Source organism: Agelaius phoeniceus, chromosome 16 (assembly GCF_051311805.1).
Source record: "Agelaius phoeniceus isolate bAgePho1 chromosome 16, bAgePho1.hap1, whole genome shotgun sequence".
Taxonomy (NCBI): domain Eukaryota; kingdom Metazoa; phylum Chordata; class Aves; order Passeriformes; family Icteridae; genus Agelaius; species Agelaius phoeniceus.
The window spans coordinates 15,368,144-15,382,001 of NC_135280.1; the positions used below are offsets into that span (position 1 = coordinate 15,368,144).

Here is a 13,858-nt window from a genome sequence, read left to right on the forward strand (position 1 = left end):
ATTGTGAGGATGCTTGAAGAATAAATTCTGAAAAGTAGGAAAGAGAGAGGGAGAAAAGGAGGAGCAAAGCCCCAGACCTGCTTCTGTGGGTAGGGGTGTGCTCAGGATCAGCTAAAACTTGCCTTGGGCTGAGAGTAAATAGTCACAGAAAATACTTGTGCAGATCCCCAGTCTGCCCAGTTCCAGTCCTACTGGGGTGTTAGTGGGAAACAGGAAAAGAGGAATATTTTATTTTACATGTAAGCACACAAACCATCCAGTCCTTGTAGCTGAGTAACTTAGAACTGGTGTGCCAGTCAGAGCCCTGACTATCCTGGTGTGTGTGGTCCCCCAGGGCTGCTGGTTTGGGCTCCAGGTGGGCCTGGCTTGTCCCGTTTTCTGCTTCTTTCCTATGTGTGAAGGGCTTTGTGCTGGGTTCTGCTGTGCTTCCCTCCATCAGTCGGTGCTTCCCTGTGCCTGGGAGCTCCTGGTGCTTAACTTGGGGGGAGCCTTTTCTAGAGCCCCCACACTCCCCATCTCCAGCAGCAAAAGCTGGATTCAGTGACAGACACAGCCCTTCCCTTCCCAGTGAGCTCTGGGATGGGGACCCTGATCAGAGCATGCGTTGATAGGCTTTAAAACTGGAGGGTTGTTGCTGAAATCGTACCTTATCTTTCTCTCTTTTTCTTTCCTTTTTTTCCCCTTTCTCTGTGTTTGTTTGTTGTTTTGTTTTTTTCCAACTCTGATCAGAACCGACCCTCCTTTGTCCAGCGTGCTGGGATCTGTGCAGCAGCCCATGCCGCAGCGCCTCGCCCGTTCCACCCGAGCTGCCCATGCCACTGGCTCCGACCTAACCTAGGCTCAATCTCAGCGTGGCTGGGCAGGGGGGAGCCATGGGGAGCTCTGCCTCATCGCTGGCCGCAGAGACGGAGTCGGACCATGGCTTCAGTAGCTCGCCCTACCCGGGGCACCCGGCCGTGGGCTGGTATAGGAGCAGCCCCGGCGGCCCCGTGTGGGAAAGTGCCCTTATAACGCGGCAGCAGCAGCACTTCCAGCACCGGCTGCGCAGGTAAGGACGAGGGGAGGAGCCTGCTCACCTCTCCCTGCTCACTGCTCACCTCTCAGCTTCAGCCCCGCCGCTGCCTTTGCCACACGGCTGCTTTGCATCCTACTGAGTGTTGGGTCCCTGCATTCAGAGGCTCAGTTCAGTTCCTCGGGAAGCCAGAGCCAAATTCCCACCGATTTGAGTGATGTCAGACCCTGGCTTTACACAGGGGGGCTGATGTCTCCTGCAGAATGGACTGCAGGACTCATCCCAGCTCTTCCTCCCTCACCTAAATTTTCAAGGTGGCTGCCTGGGAGTGGGATCTCAGTTCCTTGTTTGCCATGTTCTCGTGGCTCCTTTTCTTTCTGGCCTCCCAACCACACTGTAGTGTCACAGGTGGAGGATTGTGTCTCCGGGTTGGGTGGCACTAAGTTGCAAGAGTTTCTGAACTTGGAAGAGCCAGTGGAGCTGTTTTCCTGCAAAAGCAGTGAAACACTTTTGAGTAACAGATCCACAGGAATGAAACACACCAAAAAAGAGTTACTCTTAAAACCAGATTAGTGTTTCCAGCCCTCAATTCCTATCCCACCTTGATGAAATCAGCATCTCACATGTGTCTCTGAGCTGTTGCCTCTGCCCCTTCCACATCAGCCACTTGCAGTGAGGAGTTTCTCTTGTTTTGGGGGGCTAGTGTCCTGCATTCAGTCTCTGACAGTTTGAGAGATTTATCAAAAAGCATCCACCACCCCTCTGCCCAGGGGCTTGGCTATAGAGGCTGCTGTGTTTTGTGCTGGTAACGTTTGAACCTTTGCCTAATGCCTGCTTTGTGTGGACTCCAGCCTGGAGGGGTGTCCATACCTGCCTGAGTCTGTTTGGAGCTGCTGGTCATTGAGGAATAGCTGCTTGCTGAGTGTCCCTGAGCTGTCCTGGCTTTCCCCTGGAGGTGTTTGCTCTGATGTTGGTGCAGTATCTGTGGTGCAGTCCTTGTTTTCCTGCCTTCTGCTGCTTCAAGGCCCAGGATGTGCTTCCTGGGCTCTGGTGCATGACTCTAGAGCCTCCCAGCAATGTCAGGCTTTGCTCCTTTCTGGTGCTCTCTTGGGTCTTGTTGAGCTGGGAACAGTGTGAAACCAATAAGTTGTTGTCTTTACTCTCTAGCATAGACTTAAGTACCTTTAAAAAAGATATTTTGTGCAGTTCCCAAATTCTGTTGCTGTGTGTGCCAACCTGTGTTGCTGGTCCACAGCTCTGCTTGGTGATCTGTGCTGTGTGGGTTTGTTCCCTCTGGTTTAGAGGGATTCTGCAAATAGAGCTGGGTCCTTCCTGCAGGATTATCCCTTCTGCACTGCTGGTTACCCCTCTGTTACCTTGAGGAGTTGGGAAGGTGTCCCAGCTCACAGATAACTCCCTGCTTTGGCTGGGAGCTGGGAACTGGGAACTGCACAGCCGCAGCTGGAATTTAGGAGCTTCCAGTGTACACCTGGCCCTGGGCACTAAAAAAAGGCAGTGTCTCTGCAGCCTCATGTGTGGCAGCTGAGGCTGCTCATGGCTCCAAGTCTGTAGTTTGAGGAACTAAGTGATATCTTGACATGTGGAAATACATTTCCTGAAGAACCAGCCTTGGTGGTGGAGCGGATGTTGGGGCAAGAACAGGAACTGCCGGTCTTGGCGCAGATAATGGCGGTGTCCTGTGGGGACAGGAGTGGCTTTTGTGATAATTCCTTATTCCCCTGCTAAAGGGAGAGCAGAGCTTATCCCCACTCAGTGTGGTGTGGTTCCTGGAGACAGGAAGAGCAGGGGCTGTGATTCACTGAGCAGCGAGTTGCGTGGGAAGAACTCGCTGCAGGCAGTGGTGATGGAAGTGGGTTCAAAAGCCCTGCTGAGATCAGCCAGGCTGCCAGGCATCAAAGGGCCGCCCTCCCTGGGAGCCCCAGGGCCCAGCAGCAGCGGGGGATTGGTTTCCAGAGAGGAACAGATAAATATATTCCTTTAAAAAATTAAGTAAGTCAATAGAACAAGTCAGGGTAGGTATCCTGCCTGTGCATGTCCTCGTCCCTGGAGTCATGTCGTGTAGGAAGGAAGTGGAGTACTGGGGAGTCAATTTGAGGCTGGGCAGGAGTTCTGGGATAGACTTTGCTTTTCCTGCTGATTTTCTGTCCCTGCCTGCAGCCACCTTCAAAGCTGATAATGCTTTGGCTGCTGTGGAGCAGCACAGAGCCAAGCTGCTCTGAGCTGTCTCAGGGATGAACACAAACCTTCCTCGGCAGAAAAACAGGGACACAAATAGTGAGTGACTTTGGTCTGTACTTGATGGGGGAGCTGGGGGAGCCATCCCTTCTGGTGGGATGGGAATAAGGGGAGAAATCAGTGCTGTTTGGCTTTCAAGATTTTAGAACCTGGGAGGAGGCTTTACTGTATCCTGTTGCCTGGGTGAGGCTGATGGTGTGGAATTCCCTGTCTGCTGAAGAGAGGGAGACAAGAGGGAGTAGGAAAAGGGCCTTAGTGGTAGAAGCAGCAGACTTGTGACAACCAGATTGGAGTCCCTGGTCTTGTCTGGACAGGGCTGCACAGTCTCCTCCTGTGTGTCAGTATTTAAACAGGAGCCTGTCCCTTTCCCAGCATGCCAGGAGGACAAGTTATTGAAAGACTGGAGGTACCAGGTATTAGGTGCATGTTGGAGGGATCTGATTGCAGAAATCTCTGCTTAGGGCAAAGATGGGTTTGAATTCACCCCTGGTAGCTGTGTGCAGCCAGACAAATGGCTCAGCTACAAGTCCCCTTGGGCTCTGTCTTGCTCATGTGCTTGAAGGTGCTTGGCCTGGGCTGGTGTTGGGTGGGAGGGTTCAGCTGAGCCCAGGGATCCATCGTGGCCAAGCTCCCCATGTGCCAGACCCTTCCTGGAGCTGGGAGCAGGAAGGGGCAGTGCCACAGGCTTGGTGCTGGCAGCAGGGCATGGCTCCATTGCTGTGGCTGCCCCTGTGGGGTGTTTGGGAGCTGTGGGATCACAGTGGTTTCCAGGGGTGGTGGCACCTCTCCAAGGTGCATCCTTCCACATTGCAAGGGGTTAGGAGGGAATTTGGGCTCTGAACTGTTTCCTGATGAGATTTAAGGGAATGTTCCTGTTCACCTCTTCCTCACTTCCAGGATTTATGAAGAGGGTCCTGTTGAGTACTGAGAACTTCTGGATTTTGCTCTTAGGAGAGGCTTTTGGGGAAAGGGTTGTAAGGTCTGTGCAGCTGACCTGAGTGTCTCTTCCCACTACTTGCTTTGGCTGAAGCTCTCTGAACTCCCTCCTCTTCCAAAGATATTCATTTCCTGGGCTTTCCTGCAGTGTTCTGCAAAGGATTTTTATTTTTCTATAAAAGCCTTCGCAGAATGAAATACCTCTGGGTCTCAATGACTATGGAGGGAGGAACACACTCTTATTATTCTTTTATTTTATTATTATGATATGCTAAAAATATGTAAATCTCCCTGCTTTTAAGGGAAGTGAGGGGACCTGCTTTGTTGTTGGCAGGTAGTGGGAGGGCACTTGCTGTGCCACCCCCTGCTCCCCAGAAGCCCCTCTCACTTCTGGGGAGAATCTCTGGGCAAGCCTGAGTGTCCTGTTTGTGAGCCCTTGGCTTAAATACATGAACAGCAGCAAGTCAGAACTGCTGGGCAGCATCACAGAGGCCTTTTCTGCAGGCTCTGAGTTGTTTTGAGGCTGGTGGAGATTTCAATAACTGAACTCTGGCATATGGAAGTGTGGCAGGGAGCTGTGTGGAGGAATGTGGCTCTGTGCTCCTCCTTCAGCCTCCTCCTGTGGCACTTCAGCTCTGAGTGCAGCACGAGCAGAAGTGTCTGGAGGACACCAGGACAGTGCTTAGTCTGGAGAAAAGAAGGCTCAGGGAGGATCTTCTGGCTCTCCACAGCTCTCTGACAGCAGGAGGGTGTAGCTGGGTGAGGGTCAGGCTCTGCTCCTGGGGAACAGGGACAGGACAAGAGGAAACAGCCTCAAGTTGTGCCAGGGGAGGTTCAGGTTGCATGCTGGGGAAAAAGTTCTTCACAGAAAAGGTGGTCAGGCATTGGAATGGGCTGCCCAGGGCAGTGGTGGAGTCACCATCACTGGAAGTGTTCAGAAAGCATGTGGCACTTGGGGACATGGGTCACTGGTGGTCTTGGCAGTGCTGGGGCAATGGTTGGACTCGATGTACTTGGAGGGCTTTTCCCAACTAAATGATTTTGTGTGTTTCTTGGTGGGGAAACCAGAGCCCAGAGAAAGGAGATTCTTGAAAAAAAAGCTCCTGGTAAAGCATCAGGTGACTGCAGGGAATCACCTGGTGATCACCTGCTTCTGTTTTCTGCCATCAGATCTCAGGCTGGGCATTGGCCCTGGGAGGTCTGGCAGCCTCAGCAGGACAGGAACCCCAAGAGAGCTGGGGTGGGGCAGGCACACGTCCCTGGGCTTGGTCAGGAACCTCCCTGGATTTGGGTGTGCTCAGAGAGTTTATTTTGCACCTTTCAATAATCACTGACCTCAACCACATCAAGCTCAACCACTGGTTGAGACTGGAAGGGATCTCTGGGGTCCAGCTGCTCCATCTCCCTTCCTAAGCCTCCATGCTAAAGCAGATGTGGCTGTGGAGCAGATGGGGATCACCAGCACGTGCTCTGAGTGTGTGTGCACAGAAACAGGAGCCACTCATCCAAAGCAGAGGGCACTGCCAGCAGCTCTCATAGTCAGGACATGCCTGCTCAGCACAGGAGTGAAGCCTGTGCTCCCCAGGTGCTGCAGGGAGGCAGATCCATCCCTGTGTGGGCTGTGCTCCCTCTGGAAGTTGCTGTGGAGTTCAGCTGGGATTTGGTGCAGTAAAGATGCTGCAGGTTGTTGTGGACACCTGTTTGGTGGGAATGTTTGGCTTGTGACTGTTTGCTCCCCAGTTCTCACCAGAGCCTGTGGGATCTGGAGCAGTGTCTTGCTCAAGGAGGTGTTGCAGTGCCAAGGAGTTGGCAGCATGGAGTCTGTTTCATCTGCCTGAGGCTCCCAGCCCTGCCCATCCTCTCTCCCTGCCTGCTCCAGGGTCACAAAGCTATTAGTTGTTTAAATTAGGGCTATTTATAGCTCTGGAGCCACGAATATCTCAGAGGGTGGTGCAGAGCAGTGGTGACCAGAGTTCTCAATAGATCCCCAAACAAACCCTCTCTTTGCTCCCTGTGTGCCCTCCAACCTTCCTCATTTCCATGTCCCACAAGAGCCATCCTGCCTCAAAGGAGGTCAAATCCAGGGCAGAGGCAGCTGGAGAATGTCCTCATCTTACATGGTAGGCTTGGCCAAAGCTGAGCAGAAATGCCTGACCCTCCTGCCTGGGTGTTGCTGTCACAGCATGGAGAGCACAGCTTTGACAGAGCCAGCCTGGAGAAGGGAAAACCCAGCACCTTTACCTGGTTTGGGGATGCTCCTGTCTGCAGGAGCTGAGCACTTTTGCTCCAGGACCATGGGTTCAGGTCCTTCTCCAAGTGCAGGTGTTGGGGAGTTTTGCTTTGGATGTTGAGGGTGGGGAGGGGGAGGAATTGGCAGTTTGTGGGTTTTTTTGGTTTTTAAAAATTTTTAAGAGTAAGTGGAGCCAGAGCAAGGATTTTTTTTTCCCCAGAGTAACCCTTCTGCATTGCTTCTTTGGCTGCATAGAGAGGAATGTGGTCTCGTGTCTCATGGCAAATCCCTTGTCCCCCTGAGAGGTGTCACACATGTAGCCTGGAGTTGTGAAATGGTCTCAATCCTCTGGCAGGAGCTGGTGGATGGATTTGATGATAGTGGGAAGCTTGGGAACCTGGCTGAGCTGCTGCAGGGAAGGAGGAAAAATGTAGGAAGGTGTGTGTTTGGGGGGTTATTTCTTCTCTTGGCATCAGGCTGAAAGCTGCAAACACATCCTGCTAACAGTGTGCAGCATCTGTCCTGGGGGGACATGGGCCTGCAGTGACCTCGTGGTGTGGGCTTGTGAGAGGAGGGGTGAAGGCAGGAATATCCTCCTGCTCTCTGGGTGGGCAGGGAGCTCCCTTCCCTCTCTGCACCCAGCACTCCCTGGGATCACTCCAAGCCCATTGCTCCCCTCTCAGAATTACCAGGTGCTGGTTGCTGTGAAAGGCACGTGCTGGATTTCTCCAACCAGTAACTTAATCCAGTTTGACACTGGTGGCTCTGGGCTGGAATCTGACTAAGATGAGTCACAAACAGCTGGGAGGGTGCTCAGAGCTGCACCCACCTCCCTGCAGCCTCTTCCCCTGTGATCCCCAGCCCATGTCCCTGAAAGGCCCCTTGATGCCAGTGCAGCCAGAGCCTGGTGCTGAGCGTGGAGGGGAGGCTGTGCTGAGGGAACCTCTGCAGGCCTTTGTTCTCTGGGATGGAACAGCCCTCAGCACGGGGCTGCTGCTGAGAGAAGGGCACAAAGAGGAAAGGGAGCCCTGCTTGGGTGCTGTTTGCATTTGCCAATCTGTGCTGCATCTCTCTGTTCCTGCCTGGGCACCCACAACCCACCCACAGGTGCCTGTTCCTTTTCAGCCACTCTCTTCAAACAAACTGCCCTGGGCTTTTCTTTGACTTGGGCACCTTCCCGTGCTTCTCACCCTGCCAGCATTGCCACTCTGCCTGGCAGGGCCCCAGGATGCCAGGCAGCAGCCCTTGCCAGCTCACAGCACCGCGGGCATCGCTGGGCCCTGCGAGGGGCACGTGCTCCAGGTCACCCTGAGGAGCTGTGGGGAGCTGGTCCCAGGAGAAGGGAGCTGCTCCTGCCTTACAGATGGCATTTCTGAGGCTGCAGCAGGACATCCACACCAGAAGGAAGCTGGAAGTGGAGTGTGAAGGCAGCCTGGAGCCCTTCTGGATGGCAGCAGGAGAGCTGGGGCTGCCGTGTGGGGGTGAGGAGAGTTTGGGCTGCAGGTGCTCGCAGGCTGCCAAGGCAGCAGCTTGCAGGGGGCTGGGGGGGCCTTGCTGCCCTTGCCCAGAGCTGTGCAGAGCTCAGGTTCCAGCCCTGCTGCTCCCAGTGCTCCCTGTGCATCCCACACTGGGGCTTGTGCTTACCCAGAGCTGGGCTCTGGCATTTGAAGCGTGGCAGGTTACAGCAAAAGGGGATTTTGGGAGGCTGGATCTTGCCAGCTTTTGGTGGGAGAGGACAGTGTCTGCACTCCTTGGTCTTCAGCAGCATTCCCCAGCTGTGGGGTAGGGAGAAGGCAGACACAAGCAGGATCTTTTGTCTTCCTTAAAATCTGATTTAAATCTCCCTGCCTTGGAAAAGTGAAGCTATAGATAAGTAGATGGATAGATGTGTGTGTATATACCTGTATTTTTCCCCTGCTTCCTTGGGACACCAAGGAGAGGCCACCTTTCATTCAGAGCCCTGGTGTTGGTTGGCCCATGCCCCTTGCAGCTGGGACATTCCATCAGAGCCATGCCACCAGGTGGACCTTCCCTGCCCAGGAGCTGAGGCTTCTCCTGCTGCCTTACCCACAGCTGCTGTGTCTGTCTGTGGGGAGGAACAAACAGGGAAACATTTGCTGTATTTGGAGTATGGAAAGAGTGTTGTTCTGCAGGAGCTTCAGGCTGCAGCCTGTGGCAAGAATGGAGTGACCATTGCTGCTGTCTTGCCCAGCAGCCCCTGTGGCACGTGCAGGGACTGGCATTGAGCACTTCACACTCAGCCCAGTGAATCTCCAGCAAGGCTTCCCCCCAGGACCTGTTGTCCCTGGGTTGTGTTCTCCTGCAGTAAATGTGTCTTGTGGGCACTGCAGTGCTTGCTCAGGGACTGCTGCTGGTGGCAGTGCTGGGGAGGGCACAGCAGCTGACAGGGAGGGCCCTGTGTCTGGTGCAGCATTTCAGTCTCCAGGGCACGTGTGCTCCTTGCTCCTCTGTCCCATGCAGGTCAGCAGTGATGTCCTTCAGGGTGTCCTTGAGGAGTCTGTGTGCTGAGCTTACCTGGGGCTGCCTGTGAGCGTGTGTGTGACTTGATAAGGTTCAGGAGCTTTAAACAACAGCAGGAGCTGCTCTCCTTGGTAGAAAACTGAGTGTTGTGCTGCAGGGGAGGGACACTGAGCTGTTGGAGCAGCCCCAGCCTGGCCTTCCTGGGGTTACTGTGCTGGCAGGATGCCTCCCTCTGGCACGTGGACTCGGAAGGGTTAATGGCACATGCTCCAGCCAGGGGCATCCTCCTGGTTCCAGCTGTAACAGTACTGAGTTAAGTGTGTGTCATCTTTACAAGGCAGTAAACAGTGCTGCAGTCTGAATTACCCAGCCTGGAGGCCTCCAGGGTACCCTATAACTTGGAGGGGTTTCCCTGGTAATTCCAGCCTGTGCCTGCTCCTGGAGCCAGCCAGGCTCAGCTGCTGCCTCAGTTAAGGTGGCAATAGATCCAGAGCTTGGGGTATGACCAGAGGGAGCAGCTTGGGGTGCTGGGTGGTTGTGTGTCTGCCCCAGCATAGCACTGTTCTGCTCTACTCCTGGCCCTTCCTTAAAACCCATCAAATCCTCCTCTCTGTGTCCAAGAGGCTGGAGAAACCAACCAGCCCCCATTTTGAAAGGGCACAGTGATGCCAAACTGAATCTGAGGCCAAGTGTGGATTCCTGTGTTGACCCTGTGTCTGATGGGGCTGTGGTGGGCTTCTGGTGTGGCCCTGTGTCCTCCTGGAGCCTGGAGGTGTTTGCTGATGGATCCTGATCTGTGACTGGCAGCTGCCTGGGATAGCCTCGAGGCACTGCTGACTTGGTGCTGATGGGGCAGGAGGTGCATGGAAGGGTTTTGTGCTGAGGGAGCCCCTGTCACTGCCCACACAGGATGCTGTGCCAGAGGATACAGGCCAGGCTCCCCTCTGCACACCCTGAGCTATTTCACCTGCACACTGGCACTGAATGTTGCCCAGGACTGTCCTAGAAGCTGACAGTGCCAGGAAATGAAAATGCCAAGTGGGCTGTGCATGATGAAGCATTCCCAGCCAAACCACAGGAAGGGCACTGTGTTTTATCCCATTGATATTCTAGGGAACTGTGGCTAACTGTCCCCTCTAAAGTTCAGCACATGAGAAAGAGGAATGACCTTTATAGGTGAGGAGCACACCCACAAACAGATCCATTGCTGTGGGTGGGACTCAGCCTGTGCTCAGGATCCTATCCTCTCCCATCTCCTTGCAAGAGGGAGCTGCACTCAGTTGCTGGCTGGGGCACCTCAAGGAGGTATTTCAGGCAGGGCTTGAGAGCTCCCCAGTGCCTGGGGGGTCAGTTTGGATCCATAGTTTGACCTCTCAGTAAACTGAAACCCCCAGCCCTAGGATGGTTTCTGGAATGAGCAATGAGCCTGGCCTGGCTCTTTCTGCAGGGATGCCCAGGGCTGAAAGGCCAAAGTCTCCTAGGCTGTAATTCTGAAATTCCTCCATGGTTTTGGCAGTACAGGACAGAGGGCTGGCTCAGGGCATGGGGATGAAGGGATGATGTCAAAGGAAAGCTGTTCTGTTGAAGTTCACTAAAGAGGTTTTGCTTTTGATTTTTGAAGACTGTGTGTCACCCAGTTGTGCAGAGCAGAGTCAGGATTCCCTGGGAGCTGCAGGGCACTCTGACCTTCCCTTGGCTTCTCAGGGGAGGGGGCAATGGGGGCCTGGTGGGGGAAGCCCATGGCTCTCTGCACATGCAGGGATATCAGTCCGTGCCCTGGCAGCCTTTTCCTCCAGATCTAGTGTGCAGAGCTGGCAAATTCCTGGAGGTGCAGGGGATATTTTAGCTCACCTCTGACCTCAGCAGGTAGGAATGGTGTTTAACCAGTGCCAGAATGAGAAGGCAGTGGGTGACATTTGGGATGGGGGTGTCCCTTCTCCTATCCTTGGTGGCTGCAGTGTGGAAGTCATGTGAGCAGCCACCAGCCTGCAGATGTCCTGTCCCTTTTGTGCCATTCTCTGCCAGGTGTATTTATTGAGCCTGACAGTTCAGGTGCTGTGGAGATGGATGGATTTCTATTAACTGATTTCTATTAACTGTGTGTGCTCTGCTGCAAAGCCAGCCCAGGCATTGGCATTGCAGGGTCTGAAGGCTGGAGCACAGCAGCTGGAAATGCAGAGTGATTGCTTCAGTGGAGATGTGAGAGATGGAGCAAACAGCTTTGGAGCTGTGGTGTTCTTCCTGACCAATTTCCCCTCCCCTCTCTTTCATTCCCTCTTTCTCTTCCCCCACCACTCTTCCAATTCTATTTTAACAGCACTACAAATTGCAGCATAAATCTTTAGCTGAGCAGCAATTTGGCTTGGCAGCCACCAGTAAATCTCTCTTGCAGCCTCCCCATGTGAGGGAAGTTGCCCTGGGAGTAAGGGGACATAGGTGAGTCCTGACTTTACAGTCTCATCAGGTTTTCCTGGCTCTTTCCAGCTATGGGCTCAGAGCCTTAGTCCCACATCTCTCTAGTCCTTGGAAACAGGAAAATTCTTCTCCCACCCCAGCCTTCAGTTCAAGGATCAGGTGTGTTGGGAAATGGTGTGAAACAGCCTCAAACATGGAATAGGAGGGGTACCAGCATAGCTTCCAAATGCTCTTGTTCAGGTGTGTGATCCTAAAGTTGTTCCCTGTTCTTGAAGACAGTACAAGGTGGTGTGTGTGTGTGTGTGTGTGTGTGTGATGCTCTTCATGTCAGCAAATGCACCTGTCCTTCCCAAGTACCCTGCACACACAGGTGCCTTTGTTACCTGATGCAGAATGTGTGTATCCTCCATGGGCTGTGGTAGGAGTGATGGAAGATAGCTCTGAGTGGTGTGTGAAAGGCAAAACTTTTGCCATTTAGTCCATGCCAGGGATCTGTCTGACAGTCCCACACCAGGAACTGTTTGTCCCAGCAAACATTTTCCAGCTTGGTTCTGTGTCCTTGGATATGTTCTGCCTGTGTTTGTAGCCCCCTTCCAGCATGTTTGAGCTTGACCACCCTGATGTTAGGAAGGAATTGATCCCTGGGAGGGTGGGAGGCCCTGGCACAGGGTGCCCAGAGCAGCTGGGGCTGCCCCTGGATCCCTGCAAGTGTCCAAGGCCAGGCTGGATGGGGCTTGGAGCAGCCTGGGATAGTGAAAGGTGTCCCATGGAATGTGATGGACTTTGAGGTCCTTTCCAACCCATTCTGTGGTTCTGTGAATATGAGACCAGGATAAAGTGCAGCCCATGCCTTTATCTTGGCCTCTTCTTGACTGGGTGTGAAGCTTTAAAGGCATTTTCCATGCTGGATTCTTCAAACACTGGGCAGGTGTTGAAAGACACAAGGAGAACTCTGCCTGAAGTCACCACCACTTGCTTTTTGTGTGATGTCCCAGTGAGAAAACCAAGGTGCAAAGGGGAGAGGCACCTGCTGGAGAAGTGTGTTAAAAACCAGAAAGGTTCTGGGGCTTTGGAGCAGAGTTTCTTTTTTTGTAGAGAAGCACAAGTCCCTGCAGTGCTGGCTCCAGATGGCCACCCCACCCTGCTCTGTCCTCTGGGGAGTGCAGGCTCTTCAAGGCAGACCACAGACCCTCACTTAAAAAGAAATTCCTTAATTGGCTTAAAGACAGAGAAATGAAAACAACAAGTAGAGATTCCTCTTCATCCAGCCTGCTTTCCTCAGGGGTTGCTTTTGAAGTGACTGTTCAAACATAGCTCAGGTGTGGGGAGCTAAGTGGATGGAAACAAGTGTCCTTTGGTCCCACGAGTCCACCCTCCTTGCTGAAGGTGTCCCAGCTCCTCAGATGAGAGAGAAGTTTAATGAGTTCAGCTTCTTGCTCCTTTCCTTGCCTCCTCCCCTCCCTGCTGAGGGCAGGTAAGGCTGTCTTGTGAAACAGCCGTGGCTATCAGCCCCAGCAGTGCTTCCCTTCCTTCCCATTTCCCAGCTGAAAGGCCTCCCTGCCTGCATCCTGCATCCTACACCCCTGTGCTTCCTTCAAAGAGCAGCCTGTGCTACCCTTGAGCCCATTTCAAATGGAGAGAGTGGATCCACACTTATTCCAAGGATCTCCATGCCCAGATCTGTGAGCTCCTCCTGTGGTCCCCTGGCAGCTGGGGTGAGGGGCACATCAGCAGGTTTCCCTTGGGATCCTTTTCTCTCCCAAGAGAAGCTGTTCTCCTGTGTTGTGGGATCTTTATCCAGCTGTGCTCACCCAACTCGAGCACAGAGCTTTTGCTGGTGGTACTGGAGTGATGGAAGCTCCTGGTTAGATCCTGGCACTGGTCTTGTCCTGAAGATTTGGCCCTTATCCTGTTCAGGGGGTGGCAGCTGTCCTAGCAAGGGCACAGCAGTCCTGGTGTCTCCTGGGCTGGTATAAACCCCCTCACTAGCACTGAAGGACCTGCTGTGATGTAGGTGAGCTGGCAACTCGTTCACTGGGGTAATGTTTGCAGGCAGAGCTGGCTCTGCTCCTCTGAGGCCAGGCACTGGTGCCTGGGTGCTCAGAGGTCCTGGCATCCTTCTGGATCTCAGGATCAGATTCCCCCCACACATACACACACCCTTTACTAGCTGTAATAAACCATATGCCCTGTTATTTAAATAGAATAAATTTAAAAATGGAAAAGCCTCCAGGAGCATCTGGAAGTTTAGCACCTGTGGAAAAATCAGCAGCTGAAGGAGCTGTATGTGAAGTGAGAGTGGGGAGAGGAGCCTATAAAGGGCTCAGTGGAAAAAGAGGAGTGTCTGGAAGTCTTTCATCTTCCCATTGCAGTGTTCAGATGCGACTCCAGCTGCTTTCTATTCTGGGATGCAGGGAAGTGTGTGCTCCTACTCGTGGCTATTGCAGCTCAGGAAGCAGCTCTGGATTGACCCCAAGGTTGGGAAATCATTCTGCTGTACAGTGAGAGGAATTCAGATGCTGAAGGTG

At 53.4% G+C, this 13,858-nt stretch overlaps 1 protein-coding gene across 5 annotated transcripts in view; it reads left to right on the plus strand.

Moving 5' to 3' along the window:
* The window catches only part of CAPN15 (calpain 15), a 56,769-nt gene that overhangs the window by 15,122 nt on the left and 27,789 nt on the right, over window positions 1–13,858 (plus strand). For 4 of the 5 annotated variants that reach the window (XM_054643996.2, XM_077186857.1, XM_077186858.1 and 1 more), the window contains one exon: window positions 730–1,048. The exons of the other annotated variant lie outside the window; for it this stretch is intronic. In XM_054643996.2, coding sequence (XP_054499971.1) covers window positions 873–1,048 — 176 coding nt within the window. In that variant the 5' untranslated portion in view covers window positions 730–872. The remainder of the gene's footprint in view (window positions 1–729; window positions 1,049–13,858) is intronic. 5 annotated transcript variants of the gene reach the window in all.